The 23108-nt window shown below is 42.5% G+C and overlaps 2 protein-coding genes and 2 non-coding genes across 4 annotated transcripts; 1 reads left to right on the top strand and 3 right to left on the bottom strand.

Moving 5' to 3' along the window:
• The first annotated feature begins 352 nt into the window (after positions 1–352).
• LOC149303637 (trans-1,2-dihydrobenzene-1,2-diol dehydrogenase-like) lies at positions 353–13189 on the top strand. Its single transcript, XM_089481154.1, has 7 exons — positions 353–545; positions 2981–3092; positions 4158–4321; positions 6835–7087; positions 7763–7887; positions 10717–10867; positions 12372–13189. The coding sequence occupies exons 1-7, from the start codon at positions 456–458 to the stop codon at positions 12509–12511; spliced, it is 1035 nt and encodes a 344-aa protein (XP_089337280.1). The 5' UTR covers positions 353–455; the 3' UTR covers positions 12512–13189.
• A 705-nt stretch (positions 13190–13894) lies between these two features.
• Positions 13895–22846, bottom strand: RPL13A (ribosomal protein L13a). Its single transcript, XM_089481153.1, has 8 exons — positions 22744–22846; positions 19595–19667; positions 17955–18020; positions 16518–16619; positions 15710–15795; positions 15405–15464; positions 14435–14557; positions 13895–14033 (listed from the first exon to the last, which is right to left on the bottom strand). The coding sequence occupies exons 1-8, from the start codon at positions 22756–22758 to the stop codon at positions 13947–13949; spliced, it is 612 nt and encodes a 203-aa protein (XP_089337279.1). The 5' UTR covers positions 22759–22846; the 3' UTR covers positions 13895–13946.
• Positions 15201–15287, bottom strand: LOC149303636 (small nucleolar RNA Z195/SNORD33/SNORD32 family). The gene has a single exon (XR_016272035.1). It is a non-coding gene; the product is annotated as a small nucleolar RNA Z195/SNORD33/SNORD32 family (small nucleolar RNA).
• LOC149303635 (small nucleolar RNA Z195/SNORD33/SNORD32 family) lies at positions 17197–17280 on the bottom strand. Its single transcript, XR_016272034.1, has one exon. It is a non-coding gene; the product is annotated as a small nucleolar RNA Z195/SNORD33/SNORD32 family (small nucleolar RNA).
• Positions 22847–23108: the final 262 nt, after the last annotated feature.

Genomic DNA, 23108 nt, shown 5'->3' with positions numbered 1-23108 from the left:
TTCAAATCCCAGATTTCCAAATCATTGAGCCATGACAGTTAAATAGGTGTCAAACTGCATTAATTCTGCAGTGCAGACACAGCCATAGGGAGCGTCCTTGGATAGCAATCAGAGAGGTCTAAGGTGAGACTGTCTCCATGTGGTCTGCCTTCATGTAAAGCATGGCTATGTGTCCAACTTACATATTCACTCTGAAAAGTCAGGATTTGTTCTCCGTCCTCCCTGACCTGGCACAGTTACCACATTCCTTATTTTTTCATCTGTGTTCTAGAAGCCGCCAAGCAAGCCTCTCCCTGCCCTTGGGCAACCCTGCCTCTACGTTGAGCCCCAGCCCTCTGTGTGTAGGCAGCAAGCAATTGATTCAGAGACTTACAGCACTGCACCCTGACAAAACACAGGCAGCAACGGGAGCGGACGGCAGCAGAACCTCGTCTCCAGGGCCTCCAGAATCTTCAATGGCCACCCGCTGGGGGATCTGCTCCGCTGGGAAGATCAGCCACGATTTCCTTGTGGCCTTGAAGACTTTGCCACCAGCAGATCACAAGGTTGGGTAGCCCAAAGAAAGGGTGGATGAGGTGCATGTGTAGAAACACCAGGGATCCACATTGGGCAGGTAGAGCTGTCTACTTTTTTCTAGGAGGTCTTCAAAAAGTCCCGGCGGCTAGAAATGTAGCTGGCAAAGGATTTTGATGACTGAAGGGAGGGGGGAAAAAAGAAGGGGTTGAAACTGAGTGGATAAGACATGACTAACCTTTTGAAGGTTTACCGCTCCAAATTCTCAAACCAGCATGCCAAGTGGTGGCTAGGGACAATGGGAGTTGGAGTAAATAAGTGCTATCCTCAGATACAGATGGATGAAGAGCCCGGCCTGGTGTAAGCTGACTTCTTGTGTTCTTTGAGAAGAAAGGTAGTGAGATGAATACACTTTTGATGCTTAGAGTGCCAGATTCATTCCTTCACATATCCAAGCAGAACTGGAAAGGCTCTGAAATTCTAGAGAGCCACTGCCAGACAGAGCAGACCAGCCTTTCCTCAGCCCTTTGCTGTTGCCCAGATGCTGTGGGACTATAATTCCCAGCATTGAGAATTGTTGAGCATATAAGCTTGGGCTGACAGCAGCTGATGCCCAAAACAATGGGTTGGGGAAGGCTGGTGATGGATGAAGATGATGATGATGATACTGAACTGGATGAACCAAATGGTCCGACTCTACTGTTAGGCGGTTCTCTGCATTCCCAAAGCTCTCCCTGCTCCATTTTTGCTTTCTGAGGCAGAAGGTTAAAAGCCACAGGAATTCGACAGAAAAGAGATGCTGACACTGCTGTTCTAAGGTGGAACTCCTACAGCGGTGCTAATTATTCCTTTGTATTATTGGGTTATGAGCTACTCTCCTAATCTGTCACTCCAGAGACAAATACTTATGTCTCCCTGCATCTTTCTGTGACTCACTATGGCCTGTTACAGACAGCCAAAATAAAGCTGCTTCGAGTCACAGTGGAGATATGGTGTTTCAATGATGCATGCGTCCTAAGAGTCCAGAAATCGCACCAAAGCCACGCTCCAGCCCTAAGGACTGGAGCGTGGCTTTGGTGTGGCTTCTGGACTCTTGCATCATTGAAACACCATACCTCCACTGTGACTCGAAGCAGCTTTATTTTGGCTGTCTGTAACAGGCCATTGTGTGCCTTTATGTCATTTCCAACTTATGGCAACCCTAAGGTGAACCTATGACAGGGTTTTCTTGTAAGTTTCTTCAGAGGGACTTTGCCATTGTCATTCTCAGAGGCTGAGAGAGTGTGACTTACCCAATGGGTTTTCATGGCTGAGTGGAGATTCGAACCCTGGTCTCCAGAGTCCAGTGCTCAAACCATTACTACATGCTGGACCTTCTGTGGATTACACTTAACATATCTTTCTCACGTTTTTCTACCTACTGATTTCTCACTTGCACGGATTTCTATCTTGCATATCTTTCTCACTTCTACATCTTCTGTATATATTTCTCACATGGGTTCAGTTAACTTCACTTATCTTTCTCACATATCTTACAGGTGTTTTCTTGCTTGAATACCTCTATCATTTACAATCTTTGTTCAGCTCCTTGTGCTCCGGCCCCCAGACATCATGCTTCATTATGGTGCTGTGTATATGTGTGTTTGTGTAAATGTCCACACAGTGTCTTGCCATGCCTAGAACACAGAAAATTGCTTGATGGCAAGTTATGGCTTTTTTCCATCTTACCTCACAGAGTCTTTTCTGCCAGATTTTAGCAACAAGATCCTTAAGACTGAATATGCTCAGTAGCTAAAGACGGCTGAATGTTGCAGGCAAGGAACCCCAGGCTGGAGGTGGAATGGAGTGGCTTGAATCATGAGCAGGAGCACCCCATGCTGCAACATTTTGTTGCAGTCCCCATTTGTAGCTGCTTTGAAATAAGGCAAAGTGGCATGCCTTTAAGGCATAAGATCTTTACCAGATTGGAATCTGGGCAGCTTACCAAGGGTTACATCCCCCAGGTTTCAGCTAACATCAGCCAAAACACTCTCTCTGTTTTCCTTGTTCCTCCCTTTAGCTGGTGGTGTTTGCATGTCATCTGATGGGTATCTTTATGAAAACAAAGATAAAATAATAAACCAAACATAGATATTCCCAAATGCTAGGAGATGGGGAATCTTTCACCTTCTAGATATTTGGATTTCAACTCACATAATCCCCTGCTCTTAGCCAAGCTGGATAGCAGTGATAGGACTTCAAGTCTCACAGATTTGGAAGGAGGCTTTTCTGAGTTTGAAAAATAACTGTTCTGGAGATGAATTCAGAATCCCAGCTGCAGTGGTGGCTGAAGAATTCAGGCAGTTGTCATCCAAAAATATAATTTTTTCAAACTCTGGAGTTCTTCAGGGCATGATCCCATCTTGGGTCATGTAGAATCCTCTCATTCACTTGTCTCATCTTAACAGTTGGTTCTTCCTTTACTCAGGCAGTTGCCATTGCTTCTCGAGACCTCAAGCGCTCCCAGGAATACGCCCAGCAGCATGGAATTTGTAAAGCCTACGGATCATATGAGGAATTGGCACAGGACCCTGAAGTAGGTAAGGATGGAGCCTGGTAAGAGCACCAAGACAGACAAACTGCCCTGGCGTTCTTTTTCATGAGAAAAGAGGCCATTAAACACAATGGTGTCCTCCAAAAGAAGGAATAAGATTAGGGAGATGCAGAGTTCAGGAGGAGATAGTTTAAGGCTGCTAGACCCTCAATTTATGCATTGTGTTGATGTTGTTGTTCAAGTCAGTTCTGACTTATAGCAACCCTAAGCAATCTCTAAAATCATGGAGTTTTTGTGGCAAGATTTGTTCAGAGGGGTTTTGCCCATCTTCCTACCCTCCAACATTTCACAGGTAAAAACCAAGAAATGTATAACTGAGACTGCATCTGTATTGCAGAAATAATCCAGTTTGATACCACTTTAACTGCCATGGCTCCATGCTATGAAATTCTGGGATCTGTAGAATTGTGAGGCATTTAGCCTTCTCTGTCAGAGAGCTCTGGTGCCACAACAAACTACAGTGCCCAGAATTCAATAGCATATAGCCATGGCGGTGAAGGTGGTGTCAAATGGGATTATTTCTGCAGTGTAGATGCAGCCCAAGCAACATCAGAATGTGGCCACGATGGCAGAAGTTATAAATGAAGAAGATCAGACAAGCTAGGAGTTGCTACAGTAGTTTGCTTTTGCCCGAACCTTTTGGGAAGAGCAAACGTCTACCTCCTCCTATCATGTCCTTTCCTTTTGCACTTTGAACTCAACTTGCAGCCATTGGGGTAAGTGGAATATAAAAGGGGAAGGTGGGGGGGAGGAGAGGAACTGACATATTTTTAAAATAGTTGAAAAACTGGGATGAAAGAGGATTAATCACGACTGGCCCTGCAAAATCGGGACAGCTTGGAAAATGTGCATGTGCTGCGGGCGGCGGCACACAGCTCACCTTTCTATTTAGTATAGCCAGGCATGTTTACCCAAAGTCAGAGGTCATTTAATCTTTTCCTGGCCACTGATAATAATTTCTGCAATTCGACCTATATAGTCTGTGGCTCTAATATAACCCCATTTCTTTCTCCCATTTCTGATCCCCATCTATTGGATTTTTTGTTTTCAGATGTGATATACGTGGGATCACTCCACACTCAGCATCTGGCTCACACCCTCCTCTTTCTCCGGGCAAAGAAGAATGTTCTGTGTGAAAAACCCATGGGCATGAATGCAGCCGAAGTCCGGGAGATGATCAAAGTAGCCAAGGAGAACAATGTGTTTCTCATGGAGGTAGGATATCGTTGTGGTTGTGTGCCTTCAAGTCATTTCTGACTTATGGCAACCTTAAGGCGAACCTATCATGGGTTTTTCTTGGCAGCTTTCTTCAGAGGGGTTTGCCATTGCCACCCTCTGAGGCTGAGAGAATGTGACTTGCCCAACATCACCCAATGAGTTTATATGGCTGAGCTGGGATTCGAACCCTGGTTTCCAGAGTCATTGGCCTGTTACAGACTGCCAAAATAAAGCTGCTTCGGGTCTTTTTGGAGGTGTGCTATTTAAATGATGCATGGGTCCTAAGAGTCTGGAGGTCGCGCCAAAGCCACACTCCATTCCTAAGCACTGGAGCGCAGCTTTGGTGCAGCTTCCGGATTCTTAGGGTGCATGCATCATTTAAATAGCATACCTCCAAAGAGACCCGAAGCAGCTTTATTTTGGCAGTCTGTAACAGGCTATTGTCTCACACTCAAACCTCTGGACTATGCTGGTTCTTAGGTAGAATATGGTTGGGTTAAAAGTCAAGGTAGGCTATTGTGATACACAGGAAAGAGAATGAGATTGTCCAGATCTTGGAACAAAGTTTGGAAAAGTTATTCTTTTTTAGACTGCAGCTCTCAGAATCCTTCACTCATCATGATGATGAGTAAAGTCATCCAATGTGTTACATGGCTCAGCAAGGACCTGAGTCTGGGTCACCCATCCAAAACAAAAAAATGCAACAGGGAACAGCAGCCATAAAACAGAAAAATGTGTCAAAATAATAACAACAGAACAGTAGACAAAATTACTTGTACTACAAGGTGCGAAACCAGGATGAATCAGCAGATTTAAACCCTGACTTGTCAAACAAGCTGACAGTCACAAGGTTGCTCAGGAAGAGTGGCTGCAAACTGGAGTGCGGAGGCGGTGGTCTGTAATTACAGAATATTTCTCCAGCACTGTTTCTAAGAAACGCTCACACACCCATAAGAGAAACAAATACCAAGGGTGCTTAGGGAAAAAACAGAGCCTAATGCCAAGACAGCTGCTTTACATGGAGAAGGTACCTGGTGTCTCTACTAAAAATGGGGCAGTTGTGCTAGAGGCCAAATCGTGCCTCTACAGGCCTGACCAAACTGCAACACTGGGGGCCAACAATTCACTTGCTAAATACAGTGGGCCCTTGGTGTCCACTGAGGTTTGGTTTTAGGACTCCCTGTAGATACCAAAATCCGTGGATGCAGGGACATAGCTAGGATTTTAGGAAGGGGACTAAGTGCCACCATTATAATGGGGCTTGGGTGCAGCAGTGCAGCAGCACACACCATTCATTTTTCTAATGGAAGGGGGGGGTCCGGACCCCAAGAACCCCCCCCCCCTTGGCTACGTCCCTGATGGATGCTCAAGTCCCTTTAAACACAATGGCATAGTGAAAGGATGTCCTTTCTATAAAATAGCAAATGCAAATTTTGCTTTCTGGAATTTCTTTCTTTTTTAATATTATCAAGCAGTGGATGGTTAAATTGATGGATAAAAAATCCGTGAATATGGAGGGCCAACTGTATAGACTTGACACATGTGTGTGTATATTTAGGTGTGGGGTTATTCACACTGTGAAAATAACTGAGGACGAATCTGAGTTGAATCTCCATTGTTCACACACATCCCAAATGCACCCAATTAAGTTTGGGGGAGGGCTGCCAAAAAAATCCCAATTAATCCAGAATAATCGATACCGGGTTTTCCCCTGAGTTTTTAAAAATGAGCTGCATTGTCGGTAGTGTGAATAACTGATAGGAATAGACCAAGGATAAAACACTGCGCGTCTTGAACATGTTTCAGATACATTCATATCGTCAACTCCATCTTAATTTGAATGCTTGCATGTGTGAGCAACCGAACTTTCAGAGATGCGCATTGACGCAGTTCTATAGTATGAATAACAAACCCGGAATGCGTGAGAGAGATTATTCAGATCATTGCACTGAAAACAACATCTGAATGACTCCTAAGTGTTATATGCTTCAATTTACTTCCAACCTACAGTGAACATATCATGTTTTTTTTTCTGGCTGGATTTCTTCAGAGGTTTGTCATTACCATCCTGCAAGGCTGAGAAGATGTGACTCTCTCCGTGAATTTCAGTGGCTGGGCAAGGATTTGAACCGTAGTCTCCCAGTTCTAATCTACGCTGCAGAAATAATTCTGCATTAACTGCCAGGTCTCAATGCTATAGAATTACAGAAATTGTAATTTTCTGAGATATTTAACCTTCTCTGCCTGAGAGCTCTGGTGCCACAATAAGCTGCAAATCCCAGGATTCCATAGGATGGGCCACAACAGTTAAAGCGGTGTCAAACTGCATTATTTCTGCAGTGCAGATTAAACACCCGGGCCCTAGCCAGCACTCAGATCTCTACACCACGTTGGCTATCCATTCCTTACTAAATACACACTGACCAAAAATCACACATTTCTGCAATTCCCTCTCATCCACTTGCATGTAATTATAGTTTACTTTGCTCTAATTTCCCACTGTCTTTTAGGGTTTCTGGACAAGATTCTTTCCTGTATCGGAGCAGATCCGCACCATGCTGGGCCAGAAATCTCTCGGAGACTTAAAGGTGCTTCAAGCTCAGCTAGGCTTTCAGATGGATCACATCCCAAGGCTGGTGGATAAGAAGTTGGGCGGAGGTGTCATTTTGGACTTGGGCTGCTATGTTATCCAGTTTGCTTCAATGGTTTTTGGCCCTGAAAAGCCAAAGTCCATTGTGGCCTCAGGATTACTACATGACACAGGTGAAAAGTGGTGTTGGGGGGAGCGGAATAAGATCGCAAAGGAAATGTTGTCAGGAGCCTAAGATTTTGGACAGTGCACAGTGCCATGAAGGGTGGAAAGAGATTATAAGACATCATAGCTTGGAAGTAACACATTACTAATAGAAAATTACTTGTGAAGATTAATTGCTTGTTCAAGAACAAATTATTAACTGCATCATTTAGTAATCAGAGTCCAGATTTTCTTTTCTTACAACTCTCTGAATCTGCATCCAGCAAAGCCAGCAGCCAGACTAATTGGACGAGTCTGGGAATTTTGTAATCCAAAATGAGCTTTTCCCAGGCTCTGACTATAACATCAGAATAGATAGATTTCTTTTGCAATATGGCCATTACTTTTCTAGTTAAAGCACATGTGCAGCTTCACTACTTCAGCATTTTGTATGGCAGGCCAGGAAAATTTTGTATCACAGGCCAGGTTATTGTATGATAAAAAAAATAACCAAAGAAATATATAAATTTTAATTATTTTTGAAAAATGAATCAAAGAGGTTTTTTTAAATGTTAACTATAAAGACAAGTAACTGCTTTGAGGCCTTGTAACTATAAGTAATTATAGTATAAATTATGTATTGTAAAAGTAATTTTTCAAAACCGTGGTAGAACTCACATCATTTTCTTCCTATGTTTTCACAGGAGTGGATGAAACAGTTGCCATCATCCTCAATTACTCAGGGAATCGGCAAGCCGTGCTGAACTGCACCATGATGGTCAACCTGCCAGGAGAGGCAATAATTGGGGGAACTGAAGGAACTATTCAGGTACTTGACTAAGGCATGCAGTATCAGTGGACAGATGACTGATTTAGGTGACATGACGTGGTTTAGGGACGAAGAGGTACAAGAAACTAGTGATACAATGGTAAATTTTGACATGCAAGCAGTCATGACAACAGTCTTGATAGCCATGTCTCCTCAAGGAGAAGTTGAAAAATGGAGTTGAATCACTCTAACAACAAATTCTAGCAGTTTTTATTCTCTGTAAGGAACACATCTTTTGTAAAGCCAGTGGATCTCAATTACCAATTCCAAAGGCCAAGCCACCAAAAAAATACAGTCGGTTCTCCTTATCTACAGATTTTTTATTCATGGATTCAAGCATCCATGGCTTGAAAATATTCAAAAGTAGTACAAATTCCAAATAGCAAGCCTTGATTTTCCATTTTATATAAGGGACACCATTTTGCTATGTCAATATATTTAATGGGACTTGAATATCCACGGATTTTGTTATCCATGGGGGATCCTAAAAACAAATCCCAGCAGACAAAAAGGACCCACTGTAATTTGTATTGCAACAGGTGTTACATCTGGGAATATGTGCCCTTCCCCAACTTCTTGCTTCTGTAAGAATTACAATTAAGCTTAGAGAGGAACCAGAAGTGGTTGAAGGGGCTGATGTGACATTGTCACTGATAATTAAAAAGTCTTGGGCTTTTGGCTTCATTACACCACTGCAATAAATCCTGGGTTCCATCAACTGGAACCAATACAAAATGGTGCCTTGGAGAAAAGCCAAGTACAAAATGGTAACTTGGGGAGTAAAGCAAATTACCTGCTGCACCAAATCATCTTCACTCTGAGATGACCTGTATTGTACAGTATATGTGTGTCTAAGCCTCAACCAACCTGTTACAGATGTGGGATTGTTAAAGCACTCTTTTTGCTCTTCTGCTGTTAAATAATTAACAGCTGTGGTAGCTCTTAATCTATCTTGCAGTCACCTCTAGGATGTGGTAGCATAGGTTCAGAAACAGGTTAGGCTGCAAGTGTGGTCAGGGAATGAGTGCACATTTTTTGCTTCTCTAATAGTTTTATTAGTTACCGCTTGTACATTAGCTTTCATTCCAAGAGGATCAAGGCAACTTTTGTTTTTATCTTCACACAACAATACTGTCTAGTGCTTGGCCTCAAGTCATCCTGACCCCGGATTTTGATGAAAGTAAGGTCTTAGAGTCAGCATGGTGTAGTGGTTTGAGTGTTGCTGGATTATGACCCTGGAGACTAGTAGGGTTCAAACCCTTCCTCAGCCAGGGAAACCCACTGGGTGACCTTGGGCAAGTCACACTCTCTGAGTCTCAGATGGAGGCAAAGGTAAACCTCCTCTGAACAAATCTTGATAGGAAAACCTTGCAATCAGGCCACCTTAGGGTTGCCATAAGTCAGAAACAAAAGCACACAACAAAGCTCTGAATGGTTGAAGCATGGAGCCACAGAGGAAAGAAAAGGTTTAGACTTGGTTTCTCTGAGCTGGTATGTAATGTCACAAGAAGTCCTCACCCATGTTCCCTTTGCTGCAAATTCATTAGATGGCTTTTGCAAGCTGCTAGCTCTCAGTGGCGACTTTCAGCACTTCCAAGCAGCTATAATTAAAACCAGCATCAAGGAGTTACAATCCTGAGGCAAGGTTTAATTGCCCTGGCTGACTTCATGCCACTGCTGAGGAACAGCCATTACCACCAATCTCTCATTCCCAGCCCTGGGCAGCAAATGGCATTAAGCCCCCTTCCATGCTACTGTACATGCACCAATGGTTCCTCTTTCCCATTCGAGGAACGTTTGCCACTCCAGATGTCTTGGATTTCAGTCTCTTTCTCTTGAGAACGTTGGGTGGGTCTGATGGAATTTGTAAACCAAAATATCTGATGGGTCAAAGATTTTTCATCCCTGGAACAAGGGGACAGATGATGGTACAGGTGAATGGCATGTCTGCTTTCCTTTTGTCATCAAATAAAGCTCTTTTCATTCCAGCAGGTTTTTGGCAATGGATTGTTTTACAAGAAAAGGGTTTTAAAAAGAAAGTGTTGTGCTATTTGTAAGCTTAGCTTTAAAAAATGGTTTAAATTGCTTTAATTCTAGACAGTTTAATACTATTGTAATCGTAACTCTCTGTATCTCCAACATCCAGAAAACAGTGGTACTTTTATTGGACCTTTATCACTGTTTTGTGAATTTTGGATGCTATTGTACTTTGTTGTATGGCCAACATGGATGTGTTTTCCTTGTATCTCTTTTAGCTTGTTTTTTTAATCTGTAGTTCTACTTTTATCTGTAATTCTACTTTGTAAACTGCCTTTACACCCATCTTTGGGGAAAGGATGGGATATAAGCTTGTTGTTAACCATCTTCAACTGAGACACTTGCCCACCTGATCCCCGATGTGGCAGGGAATGCCAGTTAGTCCTGTATCAACCCAGACTCCCTCCTGGTCAAAGATGGCCTTGTTATCCTTTTCCCATCCCCACACATTGACCTCCTGCTGTTAATGAATTAGATGGTTGTTATTGTTACGGCAATCCTATCATGTGATTTTCTTGGTAAGGTTTGATCACAGAGGGGTTGCCATGGGCCACCTCTGGGCTGAGAGTGTTTGACTTGCCAAAGGCTAACCAGTGGGTTGCCATGGTCAAATGAAAATTTGAGCCCTAGTCACCTGAAGTCGTATTCCAGCTCTAAAACAACTACAGCATGCTAGCTCTTTGAATGTAATAGTAACATTAATTCCAATTATCTGGATGGTGACTTTGTGAGCTGTGTAGTAACACATCTGGAAGCAATCATGTAAACACCTTGGGCCCTCTCTTTCTCCAGCTCCCCAACCATATGAACAGCCCCACAGTGATGTTTGTGAAAGGAAGCCGGTGGGAATGGCCCCTTCCATCCTCCCCCGAGCCACTCTACTTTGAGCATGACATTGGGTTGCGATATGAAGCCGAACATGTCCGACAGTGCCTGCTGAAGGGTAAGTCTACAGATGTAGCAGTGACCTCTGGCCAAAAACTATTTTCAGCCTCAGAATGTAAAGATAGTCCCTTGACATGTCTAGTTGTACCTGACTGTAGGGGGCAGTGCTCATTTGTTTCTAAGGCAAAGAGCCAGCATTGTCTGAGGACTGCTCTGGTGGTCATGTAGCCAGCATGACTGCCCACTGAAAAGTGGTACCTATCTATCTACTTGCATGTGCATGCTTTCAAACTGCTAGGTTAGCAGAAGCATGGACTAGTGACAGGAGCTCACCCTATCATGCAGCACCTGGGCCTTGAACTGCCAATCTTCTGATCTTCAGAACTGGTGTCTTAATCACTAAGCCACCACATCTTACAGAATGTAAGAACAGTCAAATGGTTGGGTACCCTGAAAAAGTGTGTGGCTGGCTATAACTATGAATAATCACATTGGCATTTTTATAGTGTGCCATCTCCTACTATGTTGCCAGAAGATGAGAGGATTGCCACTAGGTGTAGGTGGCTTAAGAAATTAGAGCAATTTTACTACCAGTGTGTAATAGGAATGTCTTCTGATTTTTGAAATGAGCAAGAGCTGAAGGGCACCAAGTTACTTGCTTATCAATCTTCAAAAATGCTGACAAAAGGATACACTTTTGCATAAATTTTATGCACTCTAATTTATATGTATACATGCAAATTTTAAAATGACTGACATTTACAAAAACACAATACATCTCACTGTTGGGGAAATCCCTATTACACACTGGTAGCCAAATTGCTCTAATTTCCTAAGCCTAGTAGTGATCCTCCCAACTATTGGTAACATATTATTAGGAGATGACACGCAGTATCAAAATAACTTCTTTCCCCTGAATTGACTCTTTCAAGGGGTGATCAACTACTCTGTACGCTGTCCAGGTGTTAACAGCTGATGGAAAATTCAGCTTCCCCATTCTTCTTGCTTCTTTATCTGGAAATAAGATTTGAGGCTGGAAAGGCCATGTATAAACCAGAATGTCTTTGTTTTGACAATCCCAGTTCTCTTCCAATAGTAAATTGCTATTTTCTATACACCAGGGCCATATTCAAGATGAGGCTTCTCAAGATGCTACAGTGGCATGCTCCACCAGTTAAATGTCTGCCTTCCAATACTTTGCAATGTTTCGCTAAGAGCCCTGCCACAAATGTTTTCCCTATATGACAAGATGAGAACAAAGGGCTGTTTGTCTATTGTTAGTTTCAACAAGAGCAGTTTTCTGTTAAATTAATTATCTAACTTCAGATTAGATGTTCTTTGAGAGCAAAATAAAAAAAAGATTGAAGCTACTTTGGTCACAAAAATATCAAAATCTAAAGTAGGGATATGGAATGTGCAGCCCCTGAGATGTTAAGACAATTCTCATTAGTGCTAAAGGTGATGGGAATTAAGAGCTCAACAATTCTAAAGGGAAGCTTAAACAACCCTGGCTACATCAATGTCTTGCTCATCTGGGTTCTATCTGCCTGTCTTTCTTGCAGATTTGAAGGAAAGTCCGATCATGCCATTGCACGAAAGTGAAACGGTCACCACAATCATGGATGAAGTAAGAAAACAAGTGGGGGTGATCTATGAGCAAGACACTGCACAGAATAAGCAAAGCAATGAAATTGCCAAATAAACTTTCACCTTTGGTCAAATATTCGAGTGCCTGAATCAAGGCTGTAACAGTGTCTGGGTAAAGAGTGCCAGAGCTCTGAAGTGTTACTTGTTTGGACTGTAACTCCCAGAAATCCCTGCCTATCACAGACAACAGCTATGCTAGCTAGAAACTCTAGTCTAAACAAGTAGCTGTTCCAAGAATGATGAAGCTCTCTTCTGCCTGAAAAGCAGAATCTTCATGCAAGCTCAAGGAGCACAAAACCCGCCTTCAACATGTGTTTTAACTACAGTATTTTTCAAAAGTACCTAGGTGGCTCATGCGAAAAGTAGTCTAATGTTTACATTATATTTCCAGCGAACACAACAACTTGTTAGCTGGATGACATCATTTAATCCAGGGACAGAAAATGTGTGGTTGTCCATATTGGCTACAAATGTGTCTACCAATGGGCGCATTATCAATATGTTATTCAAAAAGAGCTGAAAGGCATCAGGTTGCTGCTTATCCATCTTTCAAAAGGCTGACAAGCGAATATGCTTTTGTATACTGCTTACACATTATAATGTATATGTATAGATGCAAATTTAAAAACTACAGACATTTAAATAAACACAATATATCTCACTCAAAGTAGCAAAACTGTGACTAGGAAGGCTATGTGTCAGTGTGCTGTTTAACAACTGGTAGTTGTTAAAATTCAAGGCCTCATTCTACTTTGCCCTTTCTTCCCTGTTGCTCATTCTCCTATATTAAAAATCCAGAGACCCAAAAGATAAGCACCCTTAAGTGGGATCTGCCTGTATGGACACTGGTAATTAACTGAGATCCTAGGCAAACAGGAGATGATGAGAGGGACCTTCAAGCAGACACCAATTAGCTAAGGAATGGCAAAGGCTCAATCCTTCAGTCTAGAAATAGGGATGGGGAACCACACCAAAGCGTGAAGAAATCTGTGTACAGTAGGCTGACCACACATTAGCCTGCAATGGCCCAAGCAAATAAACAAAAAACATTTAATTCAGAAATAAAATGTCTATGAAGTTATTATGTTAAGCGTGGTCAACTGTACCCCTCACGTGTTTTTAGATTAAAACTTTCATATTCTATCACCACTAGCCAAACCGGTTTAGGGTTGCTGGGAGTTGCAGGCCAAAATCTTCCGGAGAAGCTCAGTTACCAACCCCTGCATTAAAACAATGGGACTAAGAGGACAGACAAGCTTCTGCTGTTTACCACCTTAAAGCAGACCCATCTCATTCACAGAACTATGAACCATGTGCATGAGTTCTTCTCCCACAGACCCCAGGAATCCTAGCTTCGCTCCATCCCCAAGACCCCTTTCCCCTCAACTGGAATACACAGCAATTCAAATGTGATTTTTAAATTCAACAAAATCCTAAAAACTGTAAAACTGTATTTTTTTATTTATTGTGAATTAAGCCTAGCAGTTGATTTAAACTAGGATGCCATACTGCTTCAGGACATCTGTGTATTTTGCAATCTTGCTCTCCACATTTTTCTCTGCCTGTTTCCGGAGTTTCTACAAGGAGAAAAAGAAAAAGGGAAGAAATAAGTTCAAAGAGATCAAAACAAATTTAAAAGCAGCGGTCTGATGGAAGAAAGCCACCTAGAGTCAGACACAAATTGCCCGGGGATTAACCAATGTTCATGTATGACACTAGCAGACGTGTGAGGCCTTACTTACATCAAATTAGTAAATATGTAATACTAAACATGTCTAACTTTAGAGATAATATACAGGCTTTCTCCTACTCTTTCAAAAGCCCTCTTCCCAATGTTTTTTGTTCTCCTAGATGTGAAAGCTACTTTGTCCTGGAGTTTTTGATATGCAGGGCCAGGATAGACCTGTCTTTTTGTCTTTCCTTTGCAGCTCACTAAATGCAAAATATCCTGCAAAACTACTAGCTCTGGCTGACTCACCATCAGCTTCTTCTTCTTTACATAATGGAGTTTGGCCTTCTGTTTGCGCTTCTCCTCCAGGGTGGCTGTGATGGCTTGGTACTTCCACCCAACTTCGTGAGCAAGGCGACCCAAATAAGCAAACTGTGGGTGGGAGAAAAAGGCATCAGCTCACAAGCCAAAATTACAAGCCCATGGCATTGCATGAAGCTGTTCCACTGCAGCAGACATAACTGTCAATACCTATAATGGGGACCCCCACTTCCATTCTTTGTCCCTACTAACCAATAAATCTCACATTCGTCATACAGAACACCAGTACCTCCCATTCTTACTCATCAAGTTCCATGTTTAAAGGGATATTCACACAAACCCTCTCATTATCAACAATCAAGCCCTTAGTGACCACAAAGACCAAGAAATGGGTTCTTCCTTTAACAGCTCAAAGTCCTGCTTCATACCCCTTGTCCTAACTTGATTTACATCACATTGATGTTTTGTTGTTATAAGCCTTCAAGTGTTTCCAAATTACAGCAAACCAAACCAAAATTATAATGTGGTCTTCTTGGCAAGATTTGTTCAGGGTTTGGCATTGCTATCTTATGCAGCTGAAAGACTGTGGCTTGCCCAAGGCCACCCTTGGGTTGCCATGGCTGAGCAGGGATTTGAATCCTGTTCTTCAGAGTCATAGTCCAACAAGCAAACCACACCATGCTGCCTCTATATTCTATAACTTGCCCCGAAAGGTTCTTGCACCACCTCCCAACAAGTTCATACTAGGATAGACTGGGTCTCAGATGGTAGTGCATGAGGAGTTGTCGTCTCATGGTCTTGTGACTCGAACGAATGGTGGAATGTCATCATCACAGACCAGTCTATTGGCAGTATTGGCAGGCCACACTTGGGAGAGCACACTTGAAATTTCTGGTAACAAGTCAGTCTGAGTGTTAGTGAATGTATTAAGACACCCTATAAATAACAGCAACTATACCTTGCGTGTGGGCTTGAGGCGAACCACTTTCAGAGCTGCTGGGACCACCATCCTCTTGCGCTGTAGGAAAACAATTATCTCATTAGCAATGTGTACAAGTCAAAAAATATAGGTAGTAAAGCAGAACATCACTGACAGCACAGCTTACTTGCTAATTAGCTTACTTGCTGTTCACCGCTATGATCTTTGGAAATGCGGTATATAAATAAAATAAATTATTATCATCATCATCATCAAGGAAATGACATCACGCAGGGCACCCCCTGCCCACCCCAAAAACCGTCCTAGTGGAGGAATACTGTTACCTTGTCATAAGGAGGAGGAATGCCATCAAAAACCTTCAGCCTCTCCAAAGCAGCCTGTCCACGTTTGGTCTTGTGTGGTAGCATTCCTGGGTGGTAAAAAGAGGGAACGTGAGGAAAAAAGTATGAAGAGGTCGAAGAGCTAGATTGAAGCCCAAAATTCACAGTTAAGGCAGAGTTGTGTCAGTTGTCTAAAATAATAAGTTTTTCAGTATAAAATTTGATGGTAGATGACACTCATGTTTGCCATTTGGGACAATGGGTTGGACTCAAGACTCACTAATATCAATCAGACAGTGTTGTGGTGACTAAATTAGGTTCTGCTGATCCAACCTAATGACCTAGAAGTGAACATCCCCTGGTATGTACACAATGACTTAACAGACTAAAACTGAATATAACCCAATGATCTGGAAAAGAACATCCCTTGGAATGTATGTACACCCAGCATTAGGGATGCTTGAGAAACTTAATCTTAGCAAATTGCAGTATGAGCAGATAGCTCACAAACTGATGTGCTGAGCAGAACTGGATCTTGCATTTTTGTGTGGCTTTAAAAAAATTATTATTACCCAAATCAGCCAGAACAGACACATGAATGAACGTGTAAGAAAGTAATATAAACCAGGAGTTGACTTATTCATACACCCTCACTCAGTATGTTAACAAAAGTCAAACATGTTACGGCCAAAGAAATCCAAATATATAAACAAGGGAATTGTGGATTTTTGCTGACTACTAGTTGTATAGTCACATGAGAGTATGTACAACTTTCTTGCTCATATCAAGTATATGGGAAAGTGACATTTACCTCGCACTGTTCTCCAGAAGATTCGGCTGGGGGCACGGAAGTGGTAAGGGCCAAGGGAGGGGTTGGTGTTCATACGCTTGCGCAGGAAAGCAAGGTATTTCACTGAGAAAAAGGAAAATTAATGGGAGGATTAAACCAGGGCAGCCAAGGGATTTCAAAATTTAGAAGCCACCAAGCAAACAGCTTGAGCAGTTCCCACAAATCCCTTCCCTACCTGAGTACACAAGCCCTTCTTTTAGCTTACTAGTAATTAAAGTGTCAGATCTCAACCACCGTTTCTGTATGGACACAAATTCTGAAGAGTCAAAGTATTCCCCATCCATTTATAATGGCTGGAATAGATCTCCCTGAATGTAATAATCCCAAAACCCCAAGTAAAAATATTCAGAACTTTGGAGCACTGTATAGTCCTCAGCTGCAGAAATTACTGTCAAGAATAAAACACACTGATCAGTGATTCCACCCCATGCTTAAGCCAAAAAAACAGCCACAACAGATCATGATATTCTAGTTGCTCTATCCCAATACTTTTCTCCTCATCCCTTTATTGGGAGCCTATGACAGAGCCTGAGAACTCAACGCAAGAGGCAACCAGCAAGAAGTGTGCTTCCCTACTCCTCACAATCAGTGCATGTCACATGGATACTCAAGAGGCAGAATGTGTCAAGAAAGGTAGGCAGTGGCCTCAGATGGTAGTGCATGTACAGTTATCTCATGGCCATGACACTCAAACTAATGGTGGTAAGGCATCATCATAGACCACTACCCCACCTACCCTGTCCATATGCTGGTCATTATACATCAACAGCAAAATTGGCAGGTTTAAAATTCCAGTTTAAATCCATGCTGTTTTCACAGAACCAAACAGCTCTACAATCCTAGCACATTCATTTGTAGGTGTACCAATGGAAACTGACTGGGCTAATTTATAATTCCAAGGCTATGCATAATGGGAAGGAAAGCAGGACAAAATATCCTATACAAACTGAACAGATGCATATAAAGTTGACCAAAACTTTTTCTAGCTTCAGAGGGAGGTAACAATCTAAGCATAGCATAGGATCCTGCTCTTCTCCACTGCAATTCTCTTGTGAAGAGTTTATTTGCAGTCATAAAGATTAATAACATGCTTAACCAATATGAAAGTAGAAGTTTTTAATGTGAAGATGCCAACTTGTACAGTAATACGCTACACCCAACATTGAGCTTAAGTTGTTTCAGGTGGCTGACCTCTGTTTAAGTCAGCTTAGAAAGGATCAGCTTGTTCTGGACCCTGGATGTTACAGGTGAAGAATGTAACAACCCAAAAACATAGGGAATTAATTTATTAGTTATCAGATGGTGGTGATCCACAACATTATAAGTGAACTGGAGGAATGACAGAAGACCTCCAGTGTCCGAAGTATGAACGGTTATAGAAGCTACTGTATTACTTACATTTGTTGCGGTAAAAGTTGCCAGATATGTTAATACCTTCACAACGGACAACCACAACTTTACGTCCTGGGGGAGAGAGAGAGAGAAAACAAAGTTCAAGATCAGATTTTGTGCCTTTCTTGACAGAACTCATGTTACACCACCAATACTTCAGGACGGGAAAACCAGGTTTTTCAGGTACGCACAAACTACAGGCATATATGCTCTGCCTTGAGACTGCAGGCTGACCCAAACTCCAGGCATCTTAGTAGATATACATCCACTCCCTTTCAGGTCCCTACACCCGAACACACAGCTGGAAATAATTCACCAGTGAAACAGAAACATTTTCCAAACAAGTTCTGAAGTTAAATGCCTAGTATCTCCAATTGGAAATTAAGTAATAGGGCTGCAAGACAGTATACATTTGGGACCTTCAAAGTGGTGTTTGTGACTGCTTCCTTGGCAACAGCTTGGCTCCCTGCCACTTCTGTTTATTATAACTGACAGAAATAATGCATTTATAAAACAAATTTATAGCTGTTATTTAGGACATGCAACCTACAGCACTGTCTTTATCACCAAGAATGCATCTGGACCCCAGGTGAATAGAAAGCCGTTTCTGGAAATTAAAAGTGTTTCAATTTCCACCTCCTGTGAGATGTACATATGTTGTGCTTTGTGAGTGCAAATACATATTTTGGAATTTGAGACCTATGCTCAATTCTGGGGGCCCAAGTTACTTGTCTTCACATCTTACCAGTTTGTCTTCTGTGAAATGTTTACTAGAGGAGGAAACTGGCATCAAATTAATTGTTTTAATCAGATCAAAACATTTTATGTTGACATGGTGGTGATTAAAAAAGCATTTTGCTGCTGTAATTTGTCAAACCAATGTGGCATAGTGGTTTGAGTGTAGGACTAAGGCCCTGGAAACTGGGGTTCGATTTCCTGCTTGGCCATGGAAACCTGCTAGGTGACCCTGAGTCTAAGCCCCAGAAAACCCAGTGATAGGGTCACCCCAAGTCAGAAATGCCTTGAAGGTACACAACAACAATTTGTGAAGGATGATAGAAAAATGGAGGTTTGGTGTATCAGCTTCACAACCCTGCTGCAGATACCTGTCCAGCTCTATTGCACTACAGCTTCCAGCATTCCATAACAAGTTGTCAGCTAACAATTTGTTGTTATTGTGTGTCTTCAGGTCATTTCCAACTTATGGCAACACTATCATGGAGTTTTCTTGGCAAGGTTTGTTCAGATGAGGTTTGCCATTGCCTTCCCGAGGCTGAGAGCATGTGACTTGCCCAAGGACACCCAGTGGGTTTCATGGCCGAGCCAGGAACCGAACCCTGGTCTCAGTGTCATAGTCCAAAGCTCAAACCATTATGCCATGCTGGCACTCTTCTGCTATCAAGACACTGTCACAATCTAACATATAAGACTTTGTTCATTATGCACTGCCAGAAATACAAGCCTGGCTTGAAGATATGTTCTAAAATACAAAGTAAATAGGTATCATAAGCTGTCCCAAAGCTTATCAGTAAGAAATAAATTAGTGCAGCCACTTTACACTATGCACCTTTTACATTCCCAATACCAATCTGTACACCAAAATGGAACAGCCACCTCTTTCTCTCCCATATCTGAATAAACCTTACCTAACAGGACTTGCTTAGCCACAATGGCTGCCAGGCGACCAAGCAAGTGGCCACGTCCATCAATCACCAACACCTAGAAAAGAAAAAGAAGCTTTTAATTGGTACTTGTGGTTTACAAAAACAGCTCTCTATGTTTAACAAAGCTCCAGTTTCTACGGCCAATGTCAACTAAATGTTCTAGCAATTCTTCCATAGTGGCAAAATTCAAAATTGTTAGTCAGTAAAATCAGTTATGTAAAGAGATCTTATAGCACCTTTGAGATTAACTGAAAGAAAGAAGTTGGCAGCAGGAGCTTTTGTAGACTTAAGTCTACTGCCAACTTCTTCCTTTCAATTAGTCTCAAAGTTACTACAAGATCTTTTTACATTCACCTACCAGCCACTTCTCTTCTGTGCAGCTAAACCTGAGTTCATTGTTATTTTTCTTCTTGTCCTTTCCTCCATTTTGGCTGTCCCTTTCCTCCATACCAGCTTCTCACATGGCTTTACTTAAGTAGGTGGTCCCTAAACCTGTGCAATAGACCATCCCTCTAACAGAAAACTCAGGCAACAAGTGGAGAGAAATGGGGCCAAAAGAGCTACAACAAGAGAAAGAGGTAGCATCATCATGGAGGCTTGTAGTGAGTCACAAAAGAAAAATGGGAAGTGGATGCATTAACCTGAGGATGGCACTGCTAGCTGGGCAGCTGACAAGATGCATGTTTTGATCAGGAACACATTATTATCCCCCAAATGTCAGGATATCCCTTCCATTTCTTCCAGCACCCAACAGGATTTAACTGATTTATTTGCTCAGAACAGATAAGCAGACAGATTTCCTATCCTATCATATGAATAAGACTGGTCTATGACTAGCCTACTAGCCTCCTGTTTAATGAATTTCAACTCTCTACCCCTTAATGAAACCCCCCCCCCCCCATCCCTGGATGTTTATGCAACAATTGGAACCATGCATCTGACTCAGTGGCTTGGAGCCCAGGGAAGCTTAGGCCAAGGGAACTTACATGGCCATCCCACTGAAATATAACTTTATCAACAACTACCTCAAATACTAAGAGATCAAATGAGCAAACATAAAGTCAACTCCTGTTTCCCCAATATCCACTTAACTCCCAAAGTAAAATTTCATTTAGAAAACCCTTACAACATTATTAAACTGTATTACAATTAAGAAATATTTTAAAACCAGAAACCCTCGCAGTATTAGACTGCATTAAACTTAATAAATATTTTAAATAGCCCTCACAATAAGACTGTATTAACATTAATATTTTCAAAAATGACAGACCTCACATTAAAATGCATTAGAATTAATAAATATTTTTTTAAAAAACAATAACCCTCTCAACATTATTAAAATTAATGTTTTAAAATAACCTTCTCAACATTGGATTGCATTAACATTAATACTTTTTTATGGCAACCCTCTCAACATTATTTGGCTGAATTAAAATTAATAAATACATTTTCAAAAGAACAACCCTCTCTACGTTTAGACCGGATTGTGTTTAAAAACGGCAACCCTCACAACATTGTTACTCTCTGTATTAAAATAAAGCATTTTAAAACCTGACAACCCTTATGCTAAATCCTCTGGAAACCTCTATTTACCAACTGTTTTTAAAAATAATAAAATAAAAGTTCAAATAAAAAAAATCTAGTTTTTGTGTGTTTTGGGGGCTCTGTGTCCATGTTCTGTAAGAGTTTATTCCTGATGAATTTTATGTTATTTTACTATTATAAGTTATTAAAGGGTAACTTCATTCCTCTGTCCATGGAACTGTAACCTTTAGTTCCTTTTATTCTCATAGGGATGCGGCTTCTCTACATGGGGGGGGGGGGGGGGGGAGGAGGAGGAATATCACTTGGTTGAAATGATTATTTAGGTCTATGTTTCGCCAGCATCTGTGGCTGGCATCTTCAGAGAAACGTCAGGAATAAACTCTTCTGGAAGATGGCTACATAGACCCAAAATCCCAGAAAAAACGATAGATGCTGGCCATGAAGGCCTTCGACTTCTCTGCTTGCACATCACCGCATTGCACTCTTATAGTGCTGCTGTTCCACTGTAGCTGCTCTGGCTGTCTCCTGTTGCATTCTGGGATTTGCAGTTTAAGGCGGGGCATTTAGAATTCTCAGCCAGAGCTCTTAGGCCTCACTGAACTACAAATCCCAGAATGCAACAGGAGGCAGCCAAAGTGGAACAGTGCAGAAATGTGGCAGCCCCCTTCTCTCTCTCCAGAAGCTCAGAGACTGTCAGACTGTAGGAAAGCATTTAAATCCCCTGTGTTAAAATCAATAAATAGCCATGAGTACAACCTTCAGGTTAAGTCCTATGGAAATCGTAGGAGACAACTTTTTTGCATGCTGACCTTGACCATCCAATAGATACAAAAGGGGAAAGTCTGCCTGGAGAGGCCCCCCTCACTCTCCCTCCAGATGCTCAGACACAGGGCCTGTATTGAACTGCAATGACTATATACAGAAGGACTAAAACAAAGAACAGCACTCGCCCAGAGAGGGTCCTTGGGAAACACTCCCCCACAGCAAGTGTTCTCCCATGATTCCCTATGGGCAAGAGTGCCTTCGCTATGGGCAGGGATTCCCCAAGGCCTCCCTCTGGGCCCATGTTTCCCTATGGGCAAGTATGCTATTATTCTCTATGGGCAAATATTCCCAACGATCCCCTCAATGATCCTCTAAAGGCAACGATTCCCCAACGGTTCCCTAAGCGCCCCCCAATTATTTTATCACGGCCCTTGGATAAACACCGCCTTTGACCTGAAGGGTTGGCTTTATCATTCATGCACTCCTTAATATGACTGTAGGCCTTTGGCAGGGCCTTTTCCTATCAAGGGCCATGGAAATGGATGACCCTATAATAGTAATAATAATACCCCCAGAGAAGCTTCAAGTATCCGAAGAACGAGAGGAGCCCTAGCCCTCCCCCCCTCCCCACATGTTCAGAGAGACTCTTCTTAGGCCTGAGGCCTGGCTCGGATGGCAGCCCTGCAAGCGAAGGAACGAGGCGGCTTCTCCGTCCCTCTCCGCCTCCGCCGCTCCCAACCAGGGATGGGGAGCCCCTCAGCCTCCTTCTCCCGCCCAACGCGGGGAGGAAGAGGCCCCCGGCCCCTCGCCGCTTCCCTCACCTTCGGCTCCGCCATGGCTGCTCCTTGGCGGCCGCACGGGAAAGAGGCTCCGCCCACCGCGCGCCACGGGGTTACCCTCTCCAGCGCAGAGGGCCGGAAACGCCCGGCAACGGAAATGACGTCATGTCATTTCCTTCTTATTGACTACCATTATTGAAGGCTGAGCGGCCTGGCCGCTCTATCCCTTCACGTCTCTATGGTGCCCCTTCCTCTTTACTTTTAAAATGTTACGCCCGGCAACGGAAATGACGTCACGTAATTTCCTTCTCCTTATTAACCGCCATTATAGAAGGCTGAGCGGCCTGGCCCCTCTATCCCTTCGCGTCTCTATTGTGCCCCCTTTCTTTCTTTCTTTCTTTCTTTTT

The sequence above is a fragment of the Sceloporus occidentalis genome, unplaced genomic scaffold (genome assembly GCF_023333645.1).
Source record: "Sceloporus occidentalis isolate IW3139 unplaced genomic scaffold, rSceOcc1.0.p SCAF_14, whole genome shotgun sequence".
Classification (NCBI taxonomy): Eukaryota; Metazoa; Chordata; class Lepidosauria; order Squamata; family Phrynosomatidae; genus Sceloporus; species Sceloporus occidentalis.
Note: the sequence above shows the minus strand (reverse complement) of the source record. Positions and strands in the feature narration are given on the sequence as shown.